General features: G+C 37.2%; 1 protein-coding gene and 1 long non-coding RNA gene across 5 annotated transcripts in view; one reads left to right on the top strand and one right to left on the bottom strand.

The window, feature by feature from the left end:
- The window catches only part of XPO1 (exportin 1), a 39,067-nt gene extending 26,499 nt beyond the window's left edge, over positions 1 to 12,568 (top strand). For all 4 annotated transcript variants that reach the window (XM_080587861.1, XM_080587862.1, XM_080587864.1 and 1 more), the window contains 14 exons: positions 742 to 939; positions 1,750 to 1,888; positions 3,063 to 3,244; positions 4,065 to 4,221; positions 4,333 to 4,496; positions 5,291 to 5,425; positions 5,987 to 6,170; positions 7,635 to 7,741; positions 8,142 to 8,336; positions 8,992 to 9,160; positions 10,258 to 10,392; positions 10,521 to 10,680; positions 10,763 to 10,859; positions 11,511 to 12,568. In XM_080587861.1, the coding sequence (XP_080443987.1) occupies positions 742 to 939; positions 1,750 to 1,888; positions 3,063 to 3,244; positions 4,065 to 4,221; positions 4,333 to 4,496; positions 5,291 to 5,425; positions 5,987 to 6,170; positions 7,635 to 7,741; positions 8,142 to 8,336; positions 8,992 to 9,160; positions 10,258 to 10,392; positions 10,521 to 10,680; positions 10,763 to 10,859; positions 11,511 to 11,657 (2,169 nt within the window). In that variant the 3' untranslated portion in view covers positions 11,658 to 12,568. The remainder of the gene's footprint in view (positions 1 to 741; positions 940 to 1,749; positions 1,889 to 3,062; positions 3,245 to 4,064; positions 4,222 to 4,332; positions 4,497 to 5,290; positions 5,426 to 5,986; positions 6,171 to 7,634; positions 7,742 to 8,141; positions 8,337 to 8,991; positions 9,161 to 10,257; positions 10,393 to 10,520; positions 10,681 to 10,762; positions 10,860 to 11,510) is intronic.
- Positions 12,431 to 19,462, bottom strand: LOC308193354. The gene is made up of 2 exons (XR_013949576.1): positions 19,191 to 19,462; positions 12,431 to 17,596 (listed from the first exon to the last, which is right to left on the bottom strand). It is a non-coding gene; the product is annotated as an uncharacterized lncRNA (long non-coding RNA).
- Positions 19,463 to 19,476: the final 14 nt, after the last annotated feature.

The following is a 19,476-nucleotide window of genomic DNA, read 5'->3' on the forward strand; positions in this document are numbered from 1 at the left end:
TGATTTAACATCTTTATCTTCTATTACTATCTAAAGTGCTTTGAGTTGCTGTAGTATCTGAGCTTTGAAAATGTATTCAGGTTTCATTGCTTCATTCTGTTTTGTTCACTGATGGGCTATTGGTTTGTATTTTGCACCAGGGATTTAAAAATAAGCTGGGTTAAAAATGTTGGCCTATGTAGCAGGTATCTCTTTCAGAACAGCATTTTTTTCAGTCTGCCTGGTGGCTGTTTTGTCAGTGAAGTAGAAAATGTTCTGGTAGATGTCTTCCATAGAATGCAAATGCAGAAGCGTGGCTTTTTGAAGGTTGTCTTCAGAATATAAGGATCTCCAGAATAAAGTAGCAGTAACAGTCTTGAGAGTAGCAGTTCTTGAAACTAGCAGTTGAGGGGTTTCTGAGGGCCTAAAACAAAAGGTCTTGCAGAAGCTCAGGAGGGCATGATAATACAGAAATGGGCTGATTTGGCTATTGCGTTTTTTAGACATCTAGGCTATTTTAGGTTTAAGAATTGATATATGCTTTCCAAATAACAGCAATTGACATGGCGCTTTTTTGAGTTCTTCCGGTTGTTACTTGGACTCGTAAGTAGTATCACTTACGTGTAAATGTACCTTGTTCTAAAATTTTACACTAATTCAGCGTTTCATCAGCGTTTGGATAATTAAATTTGGAGCAATATGGTTTTAATATGATTCTATGTTCAGAAATAATAATTAGATGTTTGAAACACACTCTTCCAGGCTCTTCATTATATGTTATTGGTATCAGAAGTTGAAGAAACTGAAATTTTCAAGATTTGTCTTGAATATTGGAATCATTTAGCTGCTGAGCTCTACAGAGAAAGTCCATTTTCAACATCTGCTTCTCCATTGCTTTCGGGAAGTCAACACTTCGATGTTCCTCCAAGGAGACAGCTTTATTTGCCTGTATTATCCAAGGTAATCTTTGCTTGAGTAAAGATACTGTACGGGTTTAGATACTGTTCCTAAATTTAGAAACTTAACTTGATGTAAGGAATGACTTCAGAAAACTTGCTGTTAGTTGATTCAACTCCAGTTATTTAACATGGTGCAATTGCCAAAATTACTTTAGGATGACACAAGTAGATGACTGGAGTATTAATACAGTGTTAATTTTCTTTAGATACTGTGTATAAACGTAAGACTAATTAATAAAAGAAAAGGAAAAAAGAATTTATTTAATGACTATCCCTGTTTTCTTCCATGAAAGCTCTACAAGAACTTCCTTTTCAAACTTGTAATAGACCTGCTATATAGAGTTTGGGTAGCAGGCTTACTAGATCCTACTGACAGTTTCTGTAATTACTGGTTTCCAGCATGGATCTTGGTGCGGTTGAGATTTCTCAACTAAGTAAATTTGTCATAGTATTAAAAAACAGATTTTTTTATGAATCAGTTGCATAAGAGCTAAAGTGAAAATTATTGAAGTCTTGAGTGTTGGAGTTGGAGGAAAAAACGTTTGTATTTAAAAGGTGCCTAATGCTACATACACCTTTTGAAGTTCTAGAAGGTATGGTACTTCTTAAGGAAAAAAAAAAAAAAAACAAACAAACTCTTGTTCGTGTAGAGAGGGAAATCAGCAGGCACTATTCTTAATGGCTTTTTAGTTAGTATTAGAATATTTCCTTCCAAGTTGCTAGTATGTGAGCTGACCTCATGAAGTGCTGGTTATACCCTTTATTTTCATGCTACAGTGCAATTCAATTTAAACTGTTTTCTAACATGCAGGTTCGATTGCTAATGGTTAGCCGTATGGCTAAACCTGAAGAAGTGCTAGTTGTGGAAAATGATCAGGGGGAAGTAGTACGAGAATTCATGAAGGATACAGATTCCATAAACTTGTATAAAAATATGAGAGAAACATTGGGTAAGTGCACTAGCTGGTGTTCTTGTTCTGTAAGTCCGTGGAGCTGCACCAGCAGCGTGTATGTGTCAGATTGATAGCTCAGGTAGATCTGAATTACATGGGGAGAAAAAGGATCATCAGTGAGTAGTAGTACATGCACAAATTGGAATGGCAGGAGGCAGCATTGGTCTGAGGCTTTCAGTTTTGAGCATGTAGTGCTCCTGTATGACTTCAGTAAGCAGTAATACTACCCAATTTTTGTTACTTGCCTTTTGCCATTGGAAAACCTTTGTTTCTTTGCCAAAATGTTAGATCCAATGAAGCATGCATGTGCTTCTTGCATTTATGCACGCATACATTCCATTTATCTTTTGAAGTCTCATGCTCAACTGTTGACCTTGTTAGTAGTGAATCAGTAGTCTCTATGTATTGTAGAGAACTTACGGGTGTATGTTTCTTTTAATTGTATTACAATTGCTACTGCATGTCCTCATCCTTAATCATATTTCCAGATACAGGTTGATATTTACAGGTTTAGTTAGTGTTTGATTTCTGGTGTTAATTATTGGTTACAGTGTATTAATCTTAATGAAGATTCACTTTTAAAAAAGCAAGAGCACAGTGAAACCTGCATTCTAAGGCACTGTAAAAATCTGTTGCTGAATCTGGCCTTAAACTGCTCTTGATTTCTGGGGATTTAGAATTTTATATTAGAGAGCTGATGCAAGTGTCTGAGTTGTGATACCTGAATCTTCCCATCCAGACCTGTTCAGGAGTACCATCTCCATTTTAATGGCAGATTTAATGACACTGAAATGACACAGAGGAAAATTGACTGAATAATTAACATAGTATAGTGTCCCCAGTAGCTAGTCAGTCCCATATTTTCTATAGCCCATGAGTATGAATGCCTTTTGTTAATAATTTAACTTAGTAACTTTACTGATCTGATTGATACACGGGACCTTAGTTAACTTAAATTTTTGTATTGTTTGCATAACTTCTTTAAACAGGGTTTTAAAAAAATTTGGGTTTAAAGTTCTAGTTCATTCTGTCATAAACTCACAAAAGAAGCATTACACTTAACTAACATTTTCATTGTCTTTTTCTTAGAACAGAACACAGCTTTGTCTATAGAGATGTGATCTGGCTTGTTGCTTGAAAATGCGCCTGCTTAATGTTAATTGTCTTTCAGTGTACCTTACGCATCTGGATTATGCAGACACGGAACGAATAATGACTGAAAAACTTCACAATCAAGTGAATGGGACAGAATGGTCGTGGAAAAATTTGAATACCCTATGTTGGGCTATAGGTTCAATCAGTGGAGCAATGCATGAAGAAGATGAAAAAAGATTCCTTGTTACAGTAATTAAGGTATCATGGTGCAGAACTAATAGTGTTGTCACACTTTATTTCTTGAGCATAAACTACATTTAAAAAGATACTGTTTTAACGTTTTAGTAAGCTACCATGTATAGCAAACAAGTTAATTAGAATAATTTAATGGGAAATGTCATATCCTGAATTTAAGGCTGATAATTGTTTCAGTCACGAACAATGCATTAATCCAAATAACCTTTTTCCTTGTGAAAATTGGAGGGAGAAGATTTATTTTCATGAAATCTTCGGTATCTCCAAAGCAAAACATAAGGAAAAGGATTAATAATGAAACGAGTGGCAAAATAACCCACATTATTTTTGACCAACAAGAACCCTCCTTTTCTGTCGCTTTTTTGACACTCCTTGATCAAAGTGAATTCTGGGTAAATATGTGCATGAGAAGAGTGCAGGAAGAAAATGTTCTCTACAGGACTACCTTGCCTCACTCTTAACATGTCATACAAATTTATACAGAGGATTTAGTTTCCTCTATTTGAAGTGTGGCATCTATATCTTTGTTAATATCAGCTGGCTGGCTAGTATTCAACACTGAGGGTTGCTGAAGTCTACGCTGCAGAAATTATCAGTTACATCTAAAATGCGGATTTCATGGTGTTCCCGATTTAGTTAAAACTTAAATAATAGCTCCAGTCGTAAACTATTTTTTTAATTATTTGGGCTTTGAACTTGATAATGGAAACTACTTTCCTGTATCTTTATTACAGCGCATTTCAGCCTTTTATACTTCTTCTGTAGTGCTTTTAATTGAACTGGACAAACCTGGGGAGGAAACTAATAATATGTTATATTGTAGGATCTCCTGGGACTCTGTGAACAAAAGCGAGGAAAAGACAATAAAGCCATTATTGCATCAAATATAATGTACATAGTAGGTCAATACCCACGGTTTTTGAGGGCTCACTGGAAATTTTTGAAGACAGTAGTCAACAAGCTATTTGAATTTATGCATGGTAATTATCTTTTTCATTTGCTCTTAAGTTTTTAAAAAGAAAAAGTTGATGCTCATACATATGCGTGTCTGGGGAAAAATACTAAACAGTAATTGACTTGACTTAATTTAGAAACCCACGATGGCGTCCAGGATATGGCTTGTGATACCTTCATAAAAATAGCACAAAAATGCCGCCGACATTTTGTTCAAGTTCAAGTGGGAGAGGTCATGCCATTTATTGATGAAATCTTGAACAATATTAATACAATCATCTGTGACCTTCAGCCACAACAGGTACGTTGAATTCAGGAGTGAGGATAAATTTCTAAAGCCCAATAGAAATTTACTCAAGTGAAATCTAGGAATGGTTTTCCAGACTTGAACTGTATGGCTTATTTTTTTCGTTACTGACAGTGCTAGGGTATGAAGAGTACATTTGGTTTGCATTATTAAGATCTTAATTAGGTTTCTTGTAAGGAGAATTAAAGTGTTTAGTTAAAATCCTGTTTTCTAGAATGTTTTTACAAGTGAATAACATGCTGAATCTAACTTGGAGGTTCTGATTTGGGAAAGAAGAGTATCTGCCTATAACAGATGGGTCTTGCATGTGCCGGAGTGAGGGGGTACTTCTAGGGAGGATGCACTCCTCTAAGAGAGCATAGTGCACACATGATGTAGATTGATGTATTTCAATGTACTGAAGCCTTCGGTAGAGTAGGTATTAAGTTCGAGCTTGCACATAAATATTATCTTGCTCTTAAGTTAGCCCAACGTTCTGTAAAAGAAAGAAATGGAGATGTATCCTGAGAGTTAAAGGCATATGCCTGAGCTTCCTCACTTCAGGATATGGTGGCAAAATGAAGGAAGACTGCAGGATGTACGTAGTGACATTTGAAGGGAAGGGAATGGAGCTTTGCTTTAAATGTGATGAAAGTAAGAAAAGAAGAGAGGTCCTGTAAACTCAAGTGGGAAGAAGGTGTTTAGACAGTGGAAATCCATTTTCAGTCTCTGTTACGTGCTAATTGAGAACAATATAAACTTTTCTGTATTCTTTTAACCTTCCTCTTTGACTTCCTTTTTCCAATCAGGTGCATACGTTCTATGAAGCAGTAGGATACATGATTGGGGCACAGACAGACCAGACTGTACAGGAACATCTGATAGAAAAATACATGTTGCTCCCTAATCAAGTATGGGACAGCATAATTCAACAGGCAACAAAAGTAAGCCCATAAATTTTAAGTGCATTCTGTGTTGAGGTAAAGAAAACTTGCTATTTTTTTTCCCTGCTATTAGGTTATACATAGCTGTGGTGGACTTCTATAAAGCAATGGTTGTGACATGATAGTAAAAGTGTTGTTTGGAGAGGGGAGGGTTAAATGACAGAATACTGAATGAAATCTGATTTAAAGGACAATTTTTTATTACTTTACAGAACATGCTGCTTTGCATGTTCTGTAAAGGAGAAGGAGGATTCTGAGGAGAAGGGAATTCTGTGCAAATGATTACTTGTCATCAGAAAAATAGCTTTTTTTTCCGAGACTCCCCTTTGCCCGGGCCACAAGTTCAACTGAATAAAACTTCAGTTGAAGTTTTTATCCCAATTCTCTATGTGAGGGGGTGGCAAGTGCCCTGGATTAAACAGCAGTACATGTAGTGTGTAAATTTCAGCAATACGTTCTTCAATACAGTGTAAGACAAGTTCTTTAAAGTGATAGTTGTTGCACTAAAAGATAAAAGGCATTCTTATTCATTAAAAAAAATGAACTCCAATTTTTTGACAGAATGTTGATATTCTGAAGGATCCTGAAACAGTAAAGCAGCTTGGTAGCATTCTGAAAACCAACGTAAGAGCTTGTAAAGCAGTTGGCCACCCCTTTGTGATTCAACTTGGAAGAATTTATTTAGATATGCTGAATGTGTACAAGTGCCTAAGTGAAAATATTTCTGCAGCTATTCAGGCTAATGGTAAGAAATTCTACATTGTTCTTGAAAATGGGACTGGCAATGCATGTAATCAGGTTTCAAGTATGTTACAAGTAGGCTAATTTTACTGTGTGTTTTTAGTGTATGGGCAAGTGGAGAATGGCTGAAAGTGTGCTTGCTTAGATGATTTTTTTGTTGTTGTTCACCAGATGCTTTATTCAAATAAAGAAACTCTGTTTCTGGAGGGAGGAAGGTTATAAGCAAGAAAGCTTGTGAAAGATGCAAAGCACTGTAGGTGCTTGCTTAAAACTAATACCTGTCTTGCTGAGACAAGTTGTAGCATGCATTCTTCTAGCTTATTCTGATTTTTGAATACGAGGAAACTATCTTTGAGTTGAATCTCTTAATGTTGGCAGAGTTTTAGTCTGGTACTGTTACTAAATAGCTTTATTACAGAAATGAAGTATACAGAACTACAGTGAAGATACCTCAAAGTCGTCATAAAGCAACCCAGTAATCACTGAGAAGGAATTGTCAATTACCTGACCAATTTTTGCTAGATAAGCTAGGGCCTATGGTGTCCAAGTAGAATGTTCTGTGACAATAGTTCTTGACAAGATTAAATGAGTCAGTTATTGGATTAGTCATCTGTGTTATGACCAATTTTCTTACCCATGAAGATGACGCTAGATGGAAATGTGAATGTTAAGTAAGATTTTGTAAGTGAGCAGCTGGTTGACCTTGAAGTAGGTTCTCAGAATTCGGAATAAAACTGGCTGTGAAATCAGTGTTTTGATTCTGCAGCTCTAATGGCCAGAACTTTTTTTTTTTTTTTAAGATTATGAAGCAGTTGGTAGGACTTCTAGTATGGACATGCTCCTAGAGCGGCAATTACTGCAATTGTGCTTGCCTCAGCATATGTTTTCACAATTGCCTCTATTTTGCCCATGATGTCTCTGGTGCCAGAAGCAGTTCTACTCTTGTTTCACTGGCTGCAGTCTTCCAGGGTTTCCCTTGGTTGTACTGTAATGGTTGTATGGCTTTGCACTCAATTAGAACAGGTTTTACTGATGAGATTGCATTGACTCAGTGTGAGAAACAACTAAGAATGAGGCTCCTTGTGTAAACGTAAGTCTGAAGGATTAGGTCTGTCTGGGGACAAACGAGGAGCTTGCTTTAGAACACTGTGTATCCCCCCCATCACTTAATGAGAACCAGATGTAAGCTTGGTACAGATAGTAAAATGAATGTGCAAGACTCCCTTAAAGTAAGTTGAAATGTTGTTTTGGATCTGTGCAAGTAAGGTATTGTCTGAAGCGCTTTTATAATGCTACGTAGCAACTTGGACCTATGGAGCTGGAACAATGGGGAGGTAGCTCTTATCCGCAGAATATGCGTAAGTCTTCATGGGTATAAAAATGAAGCATTCTGAGTTTATGGTATCAGTTGAAGTGAATCTGTTTGGTACACTTCACCCAGATTAAGTGAAGCTTTAAAACTTTTCAGGTGAAATGGTAACAAAGCAGCCTTTGATTAGAAGTATGAGGACTGTAAAAAGGGAAACTTTAAAACTGATTTCTGGCTGGGTGAGCAGGTCCAATGATCCTCAGATGGTAAGTAAATTTATTTTATACAAATAGCTCATAAGACAAAACCAGTAAGAACTCTGTCCTGCTGCTGACTAAAGAGCAGTCAGCACTGTTCCTGTTCACAAGAACTTGTTTCAGGAGGACTGTAAAATGAAGGATAAAGTGTGATCATACAGAGGTAGGCCTGAACTGTTTGAGAAGCTTCAGTTAATTTTAGCTGAGGGTGATCCTAAGGGGGGAGCAAGGTTTAAGAGAATCGTCTTGCAACCACTGCTGGATGGATACAGTGGGTGGGAAGTTTGTGTAACGTATTCCTTTGTTAGGAAAGGTATCTATGTAACTAAACAATTAAGCTATAACCTGTTCACTTGAGACTTTGTGCAATAATTGCATTGTTATAACCATGGCTTGCTCTTTTATTTAGGTAGCTGAAAACTTTGTTCCTCCCTTGTTGGATGCAGTTCTCATTGACTACCAGAGAAACGTGCCGGCTGCTAGAGAACCTGAAGTACTTAGTACTATGGCTATCATTGTAAACAAGCTGGGTGGACACATTACTGCTGAAATACCTCAGATATTTGATGCTGTTTTTGAGTGTACATTAAATATGATAAATAAGGTATCTAAATTTAAATTTTGGATAAATCACCCTCCCTAGAAACTGAAGACAAAAAGTGGAGTTACTAGTTGTTTTTCTGTTCCAGGAACTTGGAACGTCATGCTTCTGGAAGCAGAAGTATACCTAGTGTAGGGCTAACTACTAAAATTAATAAAATTTTAACATTTATGAATATAAGTATTGATCAGCTCTTTGAGTGTTTCCTCACTGAATACCAAAGCTGATGCAAACTGTAGCATGAAAATTGCAATATGTACTTGCATAATACTCGAGCGCTACCAGCCACTTTGCAATAGGGTGGAACCAGAAATTGTACCCCTGTAGTAACAGAGGTACTTAACAAGCGTTGAGACCATCTGTCTTAAATCTGTGCAGCGAATAGTGCTTAAGGTTGTGTACTGACAAAATGTAGCTCAGCCTGGCAGTGTTGTGTAACGCTAGAAGATGGTTTGATCAAGCTTGGGTCGTGAAAGCAAGGGAGAAAAATTTTATTCAGAATTGTAACCTTTGCTTTGTATTCAAATTTATTTAAGCTGGGGGCCCAACTGCTGTTCTGTATTGGGTATTGACTCAGTCTTCTTAGCAGGAGTTACCCAGATGGATCTTTCATCTCTTCAGGAATTTTCACTTTCTTTTTCCCCATTATCCTTTCTAGGATTTTGAAGAATATCCTGAACATAGAACAAACTTCTTCTTGCTACTCCAGGCTGTAAATTCTCATTGCTTCCCAGCATTCCTGGCCATTCCACCTGCACAGTTCAAACTTGTTCTGGATTCTATTATTTGGGCTTTCAAACATACAATGAGAAATGTTGCAGATACAGGTAAACTGAATTTTAAGTATGAAATACGCAGACTTCGCTTGCAGTACCAGACGATATTTTGTGGTAGACTACCACTTCTCTGTATCTTTTTCTTTAGTCAAATATAGTGTTCTAGTTGCACAATGCTATATTGCATTTGTACAGAAGCTGTATTTTCCTGTCTTGGTTTGAAGTTGACAATCAGGTATACATGAATGTGTTGAAAGTTGGATGCTGTTTGACTCCCACAGCTGCAAGAGTGCCCTGGTAGAGTTTCTGCTTGCTGTCTCTTCCATGTGAGGGTTCTTCTGAAATGGCTGAACTGATGCAACAACTCATTGCTGCTAAAACTGGTGTTTTAGCTCTGCTTTTGTTATGCTGCCTGTGATGTTTGACTTTTTACCTCAGTAAGACAGTTGCTGAGTAACCAGTGAAAAACCCAACAGAAAAATGAACGCTTGGGGCGAACTCAGTCTGGGAGCCAGCTGTGGCAAATGGAAACACCTTAGACTGTAAAGAATGGTGCTTCCTTTTGACAACAGCAGGTTAAACTTGAGATGAAGTTTCACTGAGCAGCTGTATTTTTCAGCAGACTTGAGTAATGAAAAGGCCCCCAGTATGGGAGTTATCAAGGGAGGCTAGGAGAAGCTGTGTGTATATGCTCAATTCTAACAGCATCTTGACTACTGGATTAAAAAAAAAAAGCTGCAAAGCCACTTAATTTTCAAGTCAATAGTAGAGTGGAAGGGATTGGGAGAAAAGATACCTTTGAGTGTCATTTGAGCTAGTAAGGTAACTGTGTTCACGTAATTTTCCATTCTTAAATTTGCAAATACTTCTTTTGCCACAGGGTTTTTCACTTCTGCTGGCACCAGTAGAGTGGCGTGGTTGTTTCTTTATGGTTCTGCTATCTAACAGTAAAAACGAAGTCAGTGCTCCATAGATAATGTGGCTACAGCCCTCTAGCGGCTACCTGAGAAAATCATTACATGTGTAATACTTCTCAATGCCTATCAGAATTTCCTGGGACATTTGCCCCACTTCAGAAAGACAGAAAGACACATGGAGATTTTAATCCTGTTTTGTTGGTCATCTTTGCTTTTATGCATATTTTCCAGGACTTCAAATACTTTATACTCTACTACAGAACGTTGCGCAGGAAGAGGCAGCTGCCCAGAGTTTCTATCAGACATATTTCTGTGATATCCTTCAGCACATTTTCTCAGTCGTAACAGATACTTCACATACTGCTGGTAAGAATACATATACGTGAGCTGGTTGATGAAAACAATCCTTTTAAGTGTCAAAAAAAATATGTTACATAACCTGTTTTTGAATAATAGCAATAACAACAGCTTATGTATAACTTCGATCCATTCAGGTTTGACAATGCATGCATCAATACTTGCATACATGTTCAACTTAGTAGAAGAGGGAAAAATAAGTACTCCATTAAACCCTGGAAATCCAGTGAACAACCAAATGTTTATTCAGGAGTACGTTGCTAACCTTCTCAAATCTGCGTTTCCTCACCTGCAAGAGTAAGTGTGCTGTGGTTATTTTATCCTTTTGAGTGGTTTCTTATGTCTTGAAATACTAACTGATGTGTTTGTTTACTGTTAGTGCCCAGGTTAAGCTGTTTGTAACAGGACTCTTCAGTTTAAACCAGGATATTCCTGCCTTCAAGGAGCACCTAAGGGATTTCCTGGTCCAAATCAAGGTATGTTCAGCATCCTTTATTTTAAGAGATTTAAAGTGATTATTCAGCAGGAAGCTGATGTTGGAAGTTACGGGACAGTGTTTTTTGAGGAGATAAAGGTCTACTGCTATTTAAAATGTAAGGAGAAATCTCTTATGACTTGAGCATCTGTGGATGGTGGATCGTGCAATCTATTTCAGCATGACTTACATGTATAAATTGGGATTAAATACTTGATGCTGCTTGCACTTCGTGTATACAATTCGTCTAAAATGGCTGCAAAACAGATTTTGTTTCAATTCTGCTTGGGACTGGGGCATGTTTTGAAACATACCATAGTAGTACTCTGCCTTTTATTTTTCCAAAGATGCTAGAATTCAGGATGATTGTAGGAAAGCGTGTGTTGAAGTAGTGTCGAGACTACAGTAGTCAGATAATTGAAAGTAGCAATGATGCTGTTCTAGTGACAAAGTGCTTGAAAATCTGATGTAAGACATGGTGAAAATCTTATAAAATTTTGCATTCCTTTATATTAATTCTGACCGTAAGAATGGAAGGCAAAGCAAGCAAAAAGTCTGACAAGGAACGTGAAGAGATGTTTCCTGCATTATTCTGGTGTAGTCTTCCTAAAGCACTTGACAATAAACTAATGATTTCATGTGAATTATACAGGAATTTGCAGGTGAAGACACATCAGATTTATTCTTGGAGGAAAGAGAAACAGCCCTTCGGCAGGCTCAAGAGGAGAAGCATAAACTTCAGATGTCTGTACCTGGCATCCTTAATCCACATGAAATTCCTGAGGAGATGTGTGATTAAAAAATAATAATAAAACAAGTTATGCAGTTTTCTTTCTGTACAGCTACTTTGTTGTGGTAGAAGAAAACAGCACTTGGATATTTGTTGACCAAAATGATGCCAATTTGTAAATTAAAATGTCACCTAGTGGCCCTTTTTCTTATGTGTTTTTTGTATAAGAAATTTTCTGTGAAATATCCTTCCATTGTTTAAGCTTTTGTTTGGTCATCTTTATTTAGATTTGCATGAAGTTGAAAATTAATGCATTTTCAAAGTAATTACTTCATGCCCATTTTGTGGCTAAGGGGAAAATAGGCAAAACATAAGTTGTAAAAGACTATATTGCAAAATTATACAATTTCCTGTAAGAGTATCAATTTTTAATTTGGGATCACTTTCTTTCTAGCCTGCCCTGCAGTCTAGGAGAAAAGGTAATAAGTAAAACAGATTTAGTTAATTGTTATGCAGAGGATTATAGTGCTGCATTTTTTTGATCAGTTAGCAGCTTTTTGGACTTGAGTGGTAAGGCTAGGCTACATGTATTTGCAAGTTGTATGGCAAGTTTGCAGCAAGATCATGTGCATATCATCCCATTGTAAAGCAACTTCTAAAGAGTATGGGAACACAGTACAGTTAGTTATTTTTACACAGTTCTTTTGTTTTTGTGTGTGTGCTGTCGCTTTGTCGACAACAGCTTTTTGTTTTCCTCAATGAGGAGTGTTGCTCATTTGTGAGCCTTCATTAACTCGAAGTGAAATGGTTAAAATATTTATCCTGTTAGAATAGGCTGCATCTTTTTAACAACTCATAAAATAATAAAAAAAAAAAACAACTCTGGCTTTTGAGATGACTTATACTAATTTACATTGTTTACCATGCTGTAGTGCTTAAAGAACACTACTTAAAAGCAAAATAAACTTGGTTTACATTTATTTTTCTTTCTTCGGCTTATTCTTTCATTGGATGAAAATGCTGTGATCGTATCAAAGATTTGTATCCTGAAGGCATAGGAAAAGTTCTTTGAGGTCTAGATAGCTGTTCCTTCTGGCTTCCCTAATCTCAAGGACTTTGGCTATGCTCGAAAGTTCACATGAAATAAGTTGGGTTCTATTTGGAAGTACAGTAGCTGTTCTGACTTACCTCCATGACTAAAAATATTCCATACTACATTGCTATAAAATGCCAGGAATAAGGTACTCTTGCTCTCTCTATATGGACTCTTTGTAATTTATTTCAAAGAGTTACTGCACTGTATCTTGACTAAACAATTGATACTAGTACATATTAATAACGCATATAGACAAGATTTGCAGTTATTTTTCTACCTAAAGTTTTGTAGTTAAATGATTTTCACAGATTTATGAATTACAGATAAGAAAAGCAAGCAGTATGAACACTAAGATGGTGTACAGTCTTGGCTTCCCCATGTTTGTAATGTCTTTCCTCTGTTTTCTAACAGTTGACATTAAAGTCTCCCACAGTTTTTTCCATTTCTTTGATCTTGTAGTCTTAGGATTGTTACTGTGATGCAAAGTATAATTGTTCATGCAGAGCTGTACAACAAGGTTAGACAGTTGTGGAGATGTTTTATGTAAGTTTGGATACTGTAGTTAATTTTGTACTGTACATTCATTTTGAAGTAGAAGTGCATGAAGTAGCAGTGTTCATATAGAATTTAGCTGTGACCAGAATGTTTCCAATCTTAAGTACTGGTCTCATTCTGTTTGTGAACATCTCTCCATTGCTCAACTTAGCTGGCCTTAAAAAACCAAAGCTCCTACTGCTGGAACATCATTTATCACAAATACTGTGATTTGAAAGTGCTAAGCTCTAGAGAGAAGGTTCCTCAAACCCTTTATGACTAGGACTTAAAACATAGCCTACTAAAATTGTTAATTACTCTGCTAGATGCAAAATTCCATTTTTGTCAGACTTGTGCTTTAAGCTTTTCCATGTCTTCCTGTCCCATTAAGTATGGCTTTCTGTTCTCGTAAGGCAGTATGTACTTTAACAAGCAGTTTAAAATACTTGAAGTACTGTTGAAGGACACGTTTGGAATGCCCATTAAAATTGCTTCTGACCAGGCTGAGTCGCAGCATTATAGAGCTACAGATTATCAAAAGCTGTGCAGACCAGTAAGAAATTAAAATGGAAATGCCCCCAACAGCGTGACTTTAGAATGACCATATCCCATGAGTCACAGAACAAGATTAGTTCTGATGTACAGTGACATTAGCAGTACATAGAAAATAGTTTTTAATGAAAAATACATATACGCTTTTATGTACATCTTTAATGTTCAAGACTGAAGCTAGTCCGTGAGGCTCATGGTCTGATGTTAACTAAAGAATTAAACCTGACCTACACTTTCAAACAACATCTTAAATGTATTTTTAAAAAGGCAATTCAAAGAAGAGTTGTTTCATTATTTTGATACCTTTTAGATGATCTAGTAACAAAATTTTAATGTTAGTTTTCACTTCCCTTTTAAATCTAAAAAAACTGGTGTTATCTTCAGAACTGGTGCCTTTGCTGATCTCTGCAGATGCTATAAAAATTCAGCTTATGCAGAGCTCTTGATACCATTAAAGACTTGGGGGGGGGGAAGGGTGTGTGCGTATTTCTAGTGAAGTTATCCTGAATGTGGAAAATAATTATAATGTACAACTAAGAAAGTTCCAGATACTAGTTTGAATGCGCACTCTGGAAATGAAAATAAATGGATAAAAAGCATGAACCCATCATATAAATAACTAAACTTGTAATTATATGTAAACCAATGTTTACTTTGTGCATATTTCTATACAGATTTTAAAAGAAAATAATTCTATGTACTCTAGGTACACTCATTAACAAAAATATTACAGGGTGTTTTCTGTGTTTACATGACTTGATTGCCTGTTAGCTGATGAAGACACCCCCAAGTACTTGTTTTAGGCTACCATGTGTTTGCTACTGTAACTGAAGCAGATTATTTTCCAAAGCATTTTAGGTTAGTTTTTTTTTTTAACTTGAATAATTTGGTGTGTGTTAATCTGATTGGTTAAGTGAACTATTTTCCAATAAAGTTAATATTTATGCAAAAAGCTTTAGAAATGCTCATCACTCAAGAAACCTTGAAGAGTTACTCCCAATAGTCTTTAGCACCGGAAAGGCCATAAAACATTGGCTGTGGGTTTCTTCATGGGGGGAAAAATCAGGAAAAGATGCTGCAAATGATGCACCATTAGAATGTGTGGAGGTTGACTAACGTGAGGGACTCTCATTAGCGCTGTTTGTGCCTCAGAGCCCGTCTGTCCCTTTAGATAAATGATTATTGACCCAGGTATTACTTATTTGCTGAAAGATATACCTAGATTTTATTCCCTTTCTCCCCGCATGTATCTTCAAATATAATAGAGCAAAACTATATAAAAAAAAAAATTGTTGCCAAACTTGAGTAAAACAACATACCTCTCTTCCCTGCCCTTTATGAATGCAGCGGTGTATGATTTCTTGGGACTGAACTTATTTTTTGACTTTTACATTTAGGAGATCTTTATTTTATTGTCCAAGGCTGACTAACCAACAGTGTTCTCTTGGAAAAAGGTTTAGCTGTTCCAGTTGATGAGGGAATCACTTTTCACATGAGCTTTCTTACAGATTTTAAGTATAATGCACCTTAATTACTTAAAAGTACCTGAAGCCACTAATCATTTATTGAGTATGGGGGGAAGATCCTGTTTGTATTTTAAAAATTTTAAAAAAATCATGAATACTTCTGTTTTCAGCAGTGCAAATACTATAGAAGGAAATGGGTAATTTCAGATCACTTTTTTCAAGCCTCTCTAAATAAACTATTTTATAGTTTGGGATCCTAATTGGTAGCGTCCAGAGAAAGATGCTATGTTAGAATGATAATGAGTCAAAAACTCTGGCGTTTCCTGGGGAAAATACTTATATTAGACAATTGACGCTTTGCTTCAGCTTAAACTTTGATACTGGCTGGATGGCAGAAGACCTTTTCTACTACTGTTCCTATTGGAGAAGAACAAAGATGAACAACAGCGTGGTCTTGGGAACTTTTAACTAGGTTAGGACCGTGTACCTTACAACTGTTTCTTGCCATTCTCTGCTTTCAGTGTTTAAAAATTTGGGTAAGATTGCTTGGGCCACTTGATAGGGCTGTTAGTGTGCTGTAATAGATAGCTGCTATGCCAGCTTGAGAAACGCAGGCGGAAATGTATACTTCTTAAAAACAGAATGTAGCTAACTCAGCCTCTTTGCCAGCAGTGTCTTCAAGAGAATTTTCTATCTTATCCAATTAGAACTTGTACCTGCAGTAGCATTTTTTGTCTACATACATACCTGCACTGTGTCTGGTCTTGCACTGCTCTTGGTCTTCATACGTGTGTCTACCTGTGAGTGTTTCTTGATGCAGTAAGTGGGAAGAAGAAAATAGAGCACTTAATTATAATAAAAGATGGGGTTAAGGGAGGTACACTTTCAAAATTACAAATACAGATGAGAATGACAGAAGTCAAGAAGCTCAGAGTGACACTCATATTTTCATTTCATTAAAAGTTAAATAGCAATTTTTCAAGTCTCCTATCAGAATATGTAAAAGGGCCTATGTTTTTTTTTGAATACCATTTAAATCATGCTCTTGTTAAATATTGTCTCAGTTTTTTAATAATACTTTGCAAGTCTGCAGGCATTTGTGGATCTGTAATTTCATGAAAGACCATCAGGACCATCATTTTATTTATATATTTAGTCTGTGAACTCCATCTCCAGAGCGTCTACCTGTGAGCACTTTGCTTCTTGGGTTAACTTCTTGCAACTGAGCAATCATTAAATTTCTACAAAGACAGTCATAAATGCATGCTTTACCAGTGAAGAGTCCAAAAGAGGTCCAAATGTATGAAAAAGTTGTGCACATACTTTAGAGACTTCATTTAAAGTTGAAAGACGGTTCATTTACTGATGGTACTGTCACTCATGCTGAGAACAAGAGCTATCTGCTTGCTTTTGAATCACAAGGATGATCAGTCATATAACTACTACTTTATGGACTGAAATAATCAAAATAACAATTGAAACACAGTGAGAGAGATTATCCCAGAATGAGTCTGGGTACAATCCTCAGACTAAATGAAGGCTTAGAAATAGAGTGCACAAAGCAGGCTAGGAGAAGCTGAAGCACTCGAGAAAAAGAACGGTGGCCATGATCAGCCTTACCACCTGAAACCCTAATCCACATCAGGCTTTTTTTCTTTCGGTGAATGGTTATCTTCATCTTTCCCCTGAAGAATGACAGGACTACAGTATTAATCCAGCGTTGGTACACAGTGGGGCTCATTTTGGAGAGAACATGTATGTTTGCAAACCCTTCATCCAGTCCCAAGCTTGGATATAGAGTTTTACTTTTGTTCAGGTCTTGCATTTATCTTCAATTACTTTAGAAAAACTGTGCTGGTAGTTTACCAGAGGAAGTAGTTCCAGATTAAGAGCAGCAACACAGTCAAGGGAAGGAAAGAGGGCCTCCTGAGGATCAAACAACCTTGCAAGGATGGCACACAGGGAATAAAGGCCAAGAGAAAATAAACAATGAATAGATGAACCAGCAGCTGATGATCACTATCACCAACACTTAGAGCTTCTGTTTGGAAGCTAGCATTTAATTTTAAAACTGCAATTTCATCTTTATTAAGATGAAGACTCTTGTGTGCAGTAAAAAGTATTTGGCAATGTTCCAAGCCTGTACAAAAGTAGGAGACGCTCAAGGTCAGCCATATTCCTCTGTTGTATTCACTGAACTTGGCATGTGATACCATGCTTCAAAAGGCCCCTTTCCTTGTGCTTACTCTGGTGTTTGTGTGGCTGTGCAATCAGATCAAAGAGATGATGTGTCAGAAAAACGATCTTTTGAGAAGTTTTAGCAGTTAATTTTGCATCCGTGATCAAATGGACTGCAAGGTCTTTATAAGGAAGGAAGAGGGCAAAGAGAAATGCAAATTCAAATTAGATTATGCAGAGTGGAACTACATTTTCTATCAAAAATGTAATCCTTTTCCAGATGCAGATGACTCACGTAAATTGAATAGCCATTGATTCATTCCACGCTAGCAGGAATATCCATGCAAAATGTTGCTAAACATTAGGGAAGCAAATAAACATGATTTCTTTGAGATATGGTGTTCATATTAGCTTGGTATGCCAAAGGTAAGATGCCTTATAAGCTTATCTTTGTACAGACCCAGCTTCTAATTACAATAACAAATCTGATAATGGTAAGAAGTAAAAGGTATTCCAGCAAATACTGAAACTATTCAGCATGTGACATATTTCAAAGAGAAATAATTGAAATAATATCATAGACTCCTTGAGGGTAAGCCAGCACAGTATCAAGTGAAAAAAATTACACTATGTCTACACGTGACATAAAGCCTCTGATCTACCTTTTCACAGATCTCAAGCTTTGAGAACCGTTTTAGAGAAGAAAGGTGGCTTGGTGATGCCTTACTTCAAGCACAGGCAAAATGTGATTATTTTAAACTCTGGACTGCTCTTTTCCATTATACAAGTTTTCAGGCTATCTGAAGGAAATCACACAACCAAAAAAAGCCCTGCAGGGTTCAGTACCTCTAGGAACATTGACTACAAAAACTTGTCTCATTTTGAAGCAGTGCTGTTCTTTATTGTCTTTGCTTAACAAACTGAACTTGATCATGGTTAGGAGAGCATTCTGTGTACGTGAAGTGGGAGGTTACGTATACAAGCACTAGCGTTGTTATCACAGCCCACATGAATATGCATATGGAAATCAAAAAAACTGGATTTCAGCAGTGATATCAAGCTCATACTTCGTATTTTCTCCATTTAAGTCAGTCACTGAGGAACGCAAAACAGCTATCCATTTTTTTCCTAATTTGGCAATTTTGATTTATTTTACTGTCTACTAAACCATACCGCATCTGCATTGCAGCTATTAATAGATTTGTTTCCTTAATCCTATGTACGAGTCAGTGAAGTAGCATCACTCAGAGTAATGCAGTAACTCACCGCTGGGTGGTACTACACAAATAAAAACCACTACGAAATACTATAGGAGCGCCTGCTTAGCGGAGAACGACCAGCCAAGGTATATAACGTGATGCATGTTCAAATTGCATGGATTCGGGAAGACGAGAACGAAAACGCGCGTGTGCACGATTTCATGGGTTTAAAAAAAAAAAAAAAGCTTTTTTTGTACAGGAAACTGCTGCTCGAACAATTGTCTTCCAGAGGTCTGAAGCAGCAATTTAAAGTGCGCCTGGTAGACAGTTAAATTGTAGTTGTAATCGGCATAAATTGTGCAACTTTGTTTAGAAAAATAATAAAGAACTTAAGTTATAGGATTTTTTAAGACCTTTTCACGAAAATGGGGGTATTTTCAACTATTTACAGAAGTGGCACTTGACATTAGGCATCTATCACGCAGTCTACCAATGTAGCAAACCCCTTTCAGCAGGATCAAGAACTCCGCCACACAGGAGGTAAAAAAAAAATGCAGTTATTTGCACGTAACAATACCGTAGCACTTCAAGTATTTTATTTTCGGGATGCCGGGCTCGGAAGAGCCCCCAGGCGCCTCCCGGCAGTCACCTCAGCAGCCGCCGCTCGGGCTCCCCTCAGCAGGGCTGGGCGGGAAGGAGATGGCCGCCGCGCCTTCCTTCCTTCCTTCCCGCGCCCCGCCAGAGGAAGACGCCAGTAACACGTAAAAGACGAGAGACCTCCTGGCAATAGGAAGCCTTCTCGCGTCGCAGCGTGCCGACAAAGCGCTCGCTGGAGCCCGGCGCGACGCGGTAAGCGCTCCCTT

Source organism: Anser brachyrhynchus (genome assembly GCF_964034855.1).
Source record: "Anser brachyrhynchus genome assembly, chromosome: 3".
NCBI classification, from domain to species: Eukaryota; Metazoa; Chordata; class Aves; order Anseriformes; family Anatidae; genus Anser; species Anser brachyrhynchus.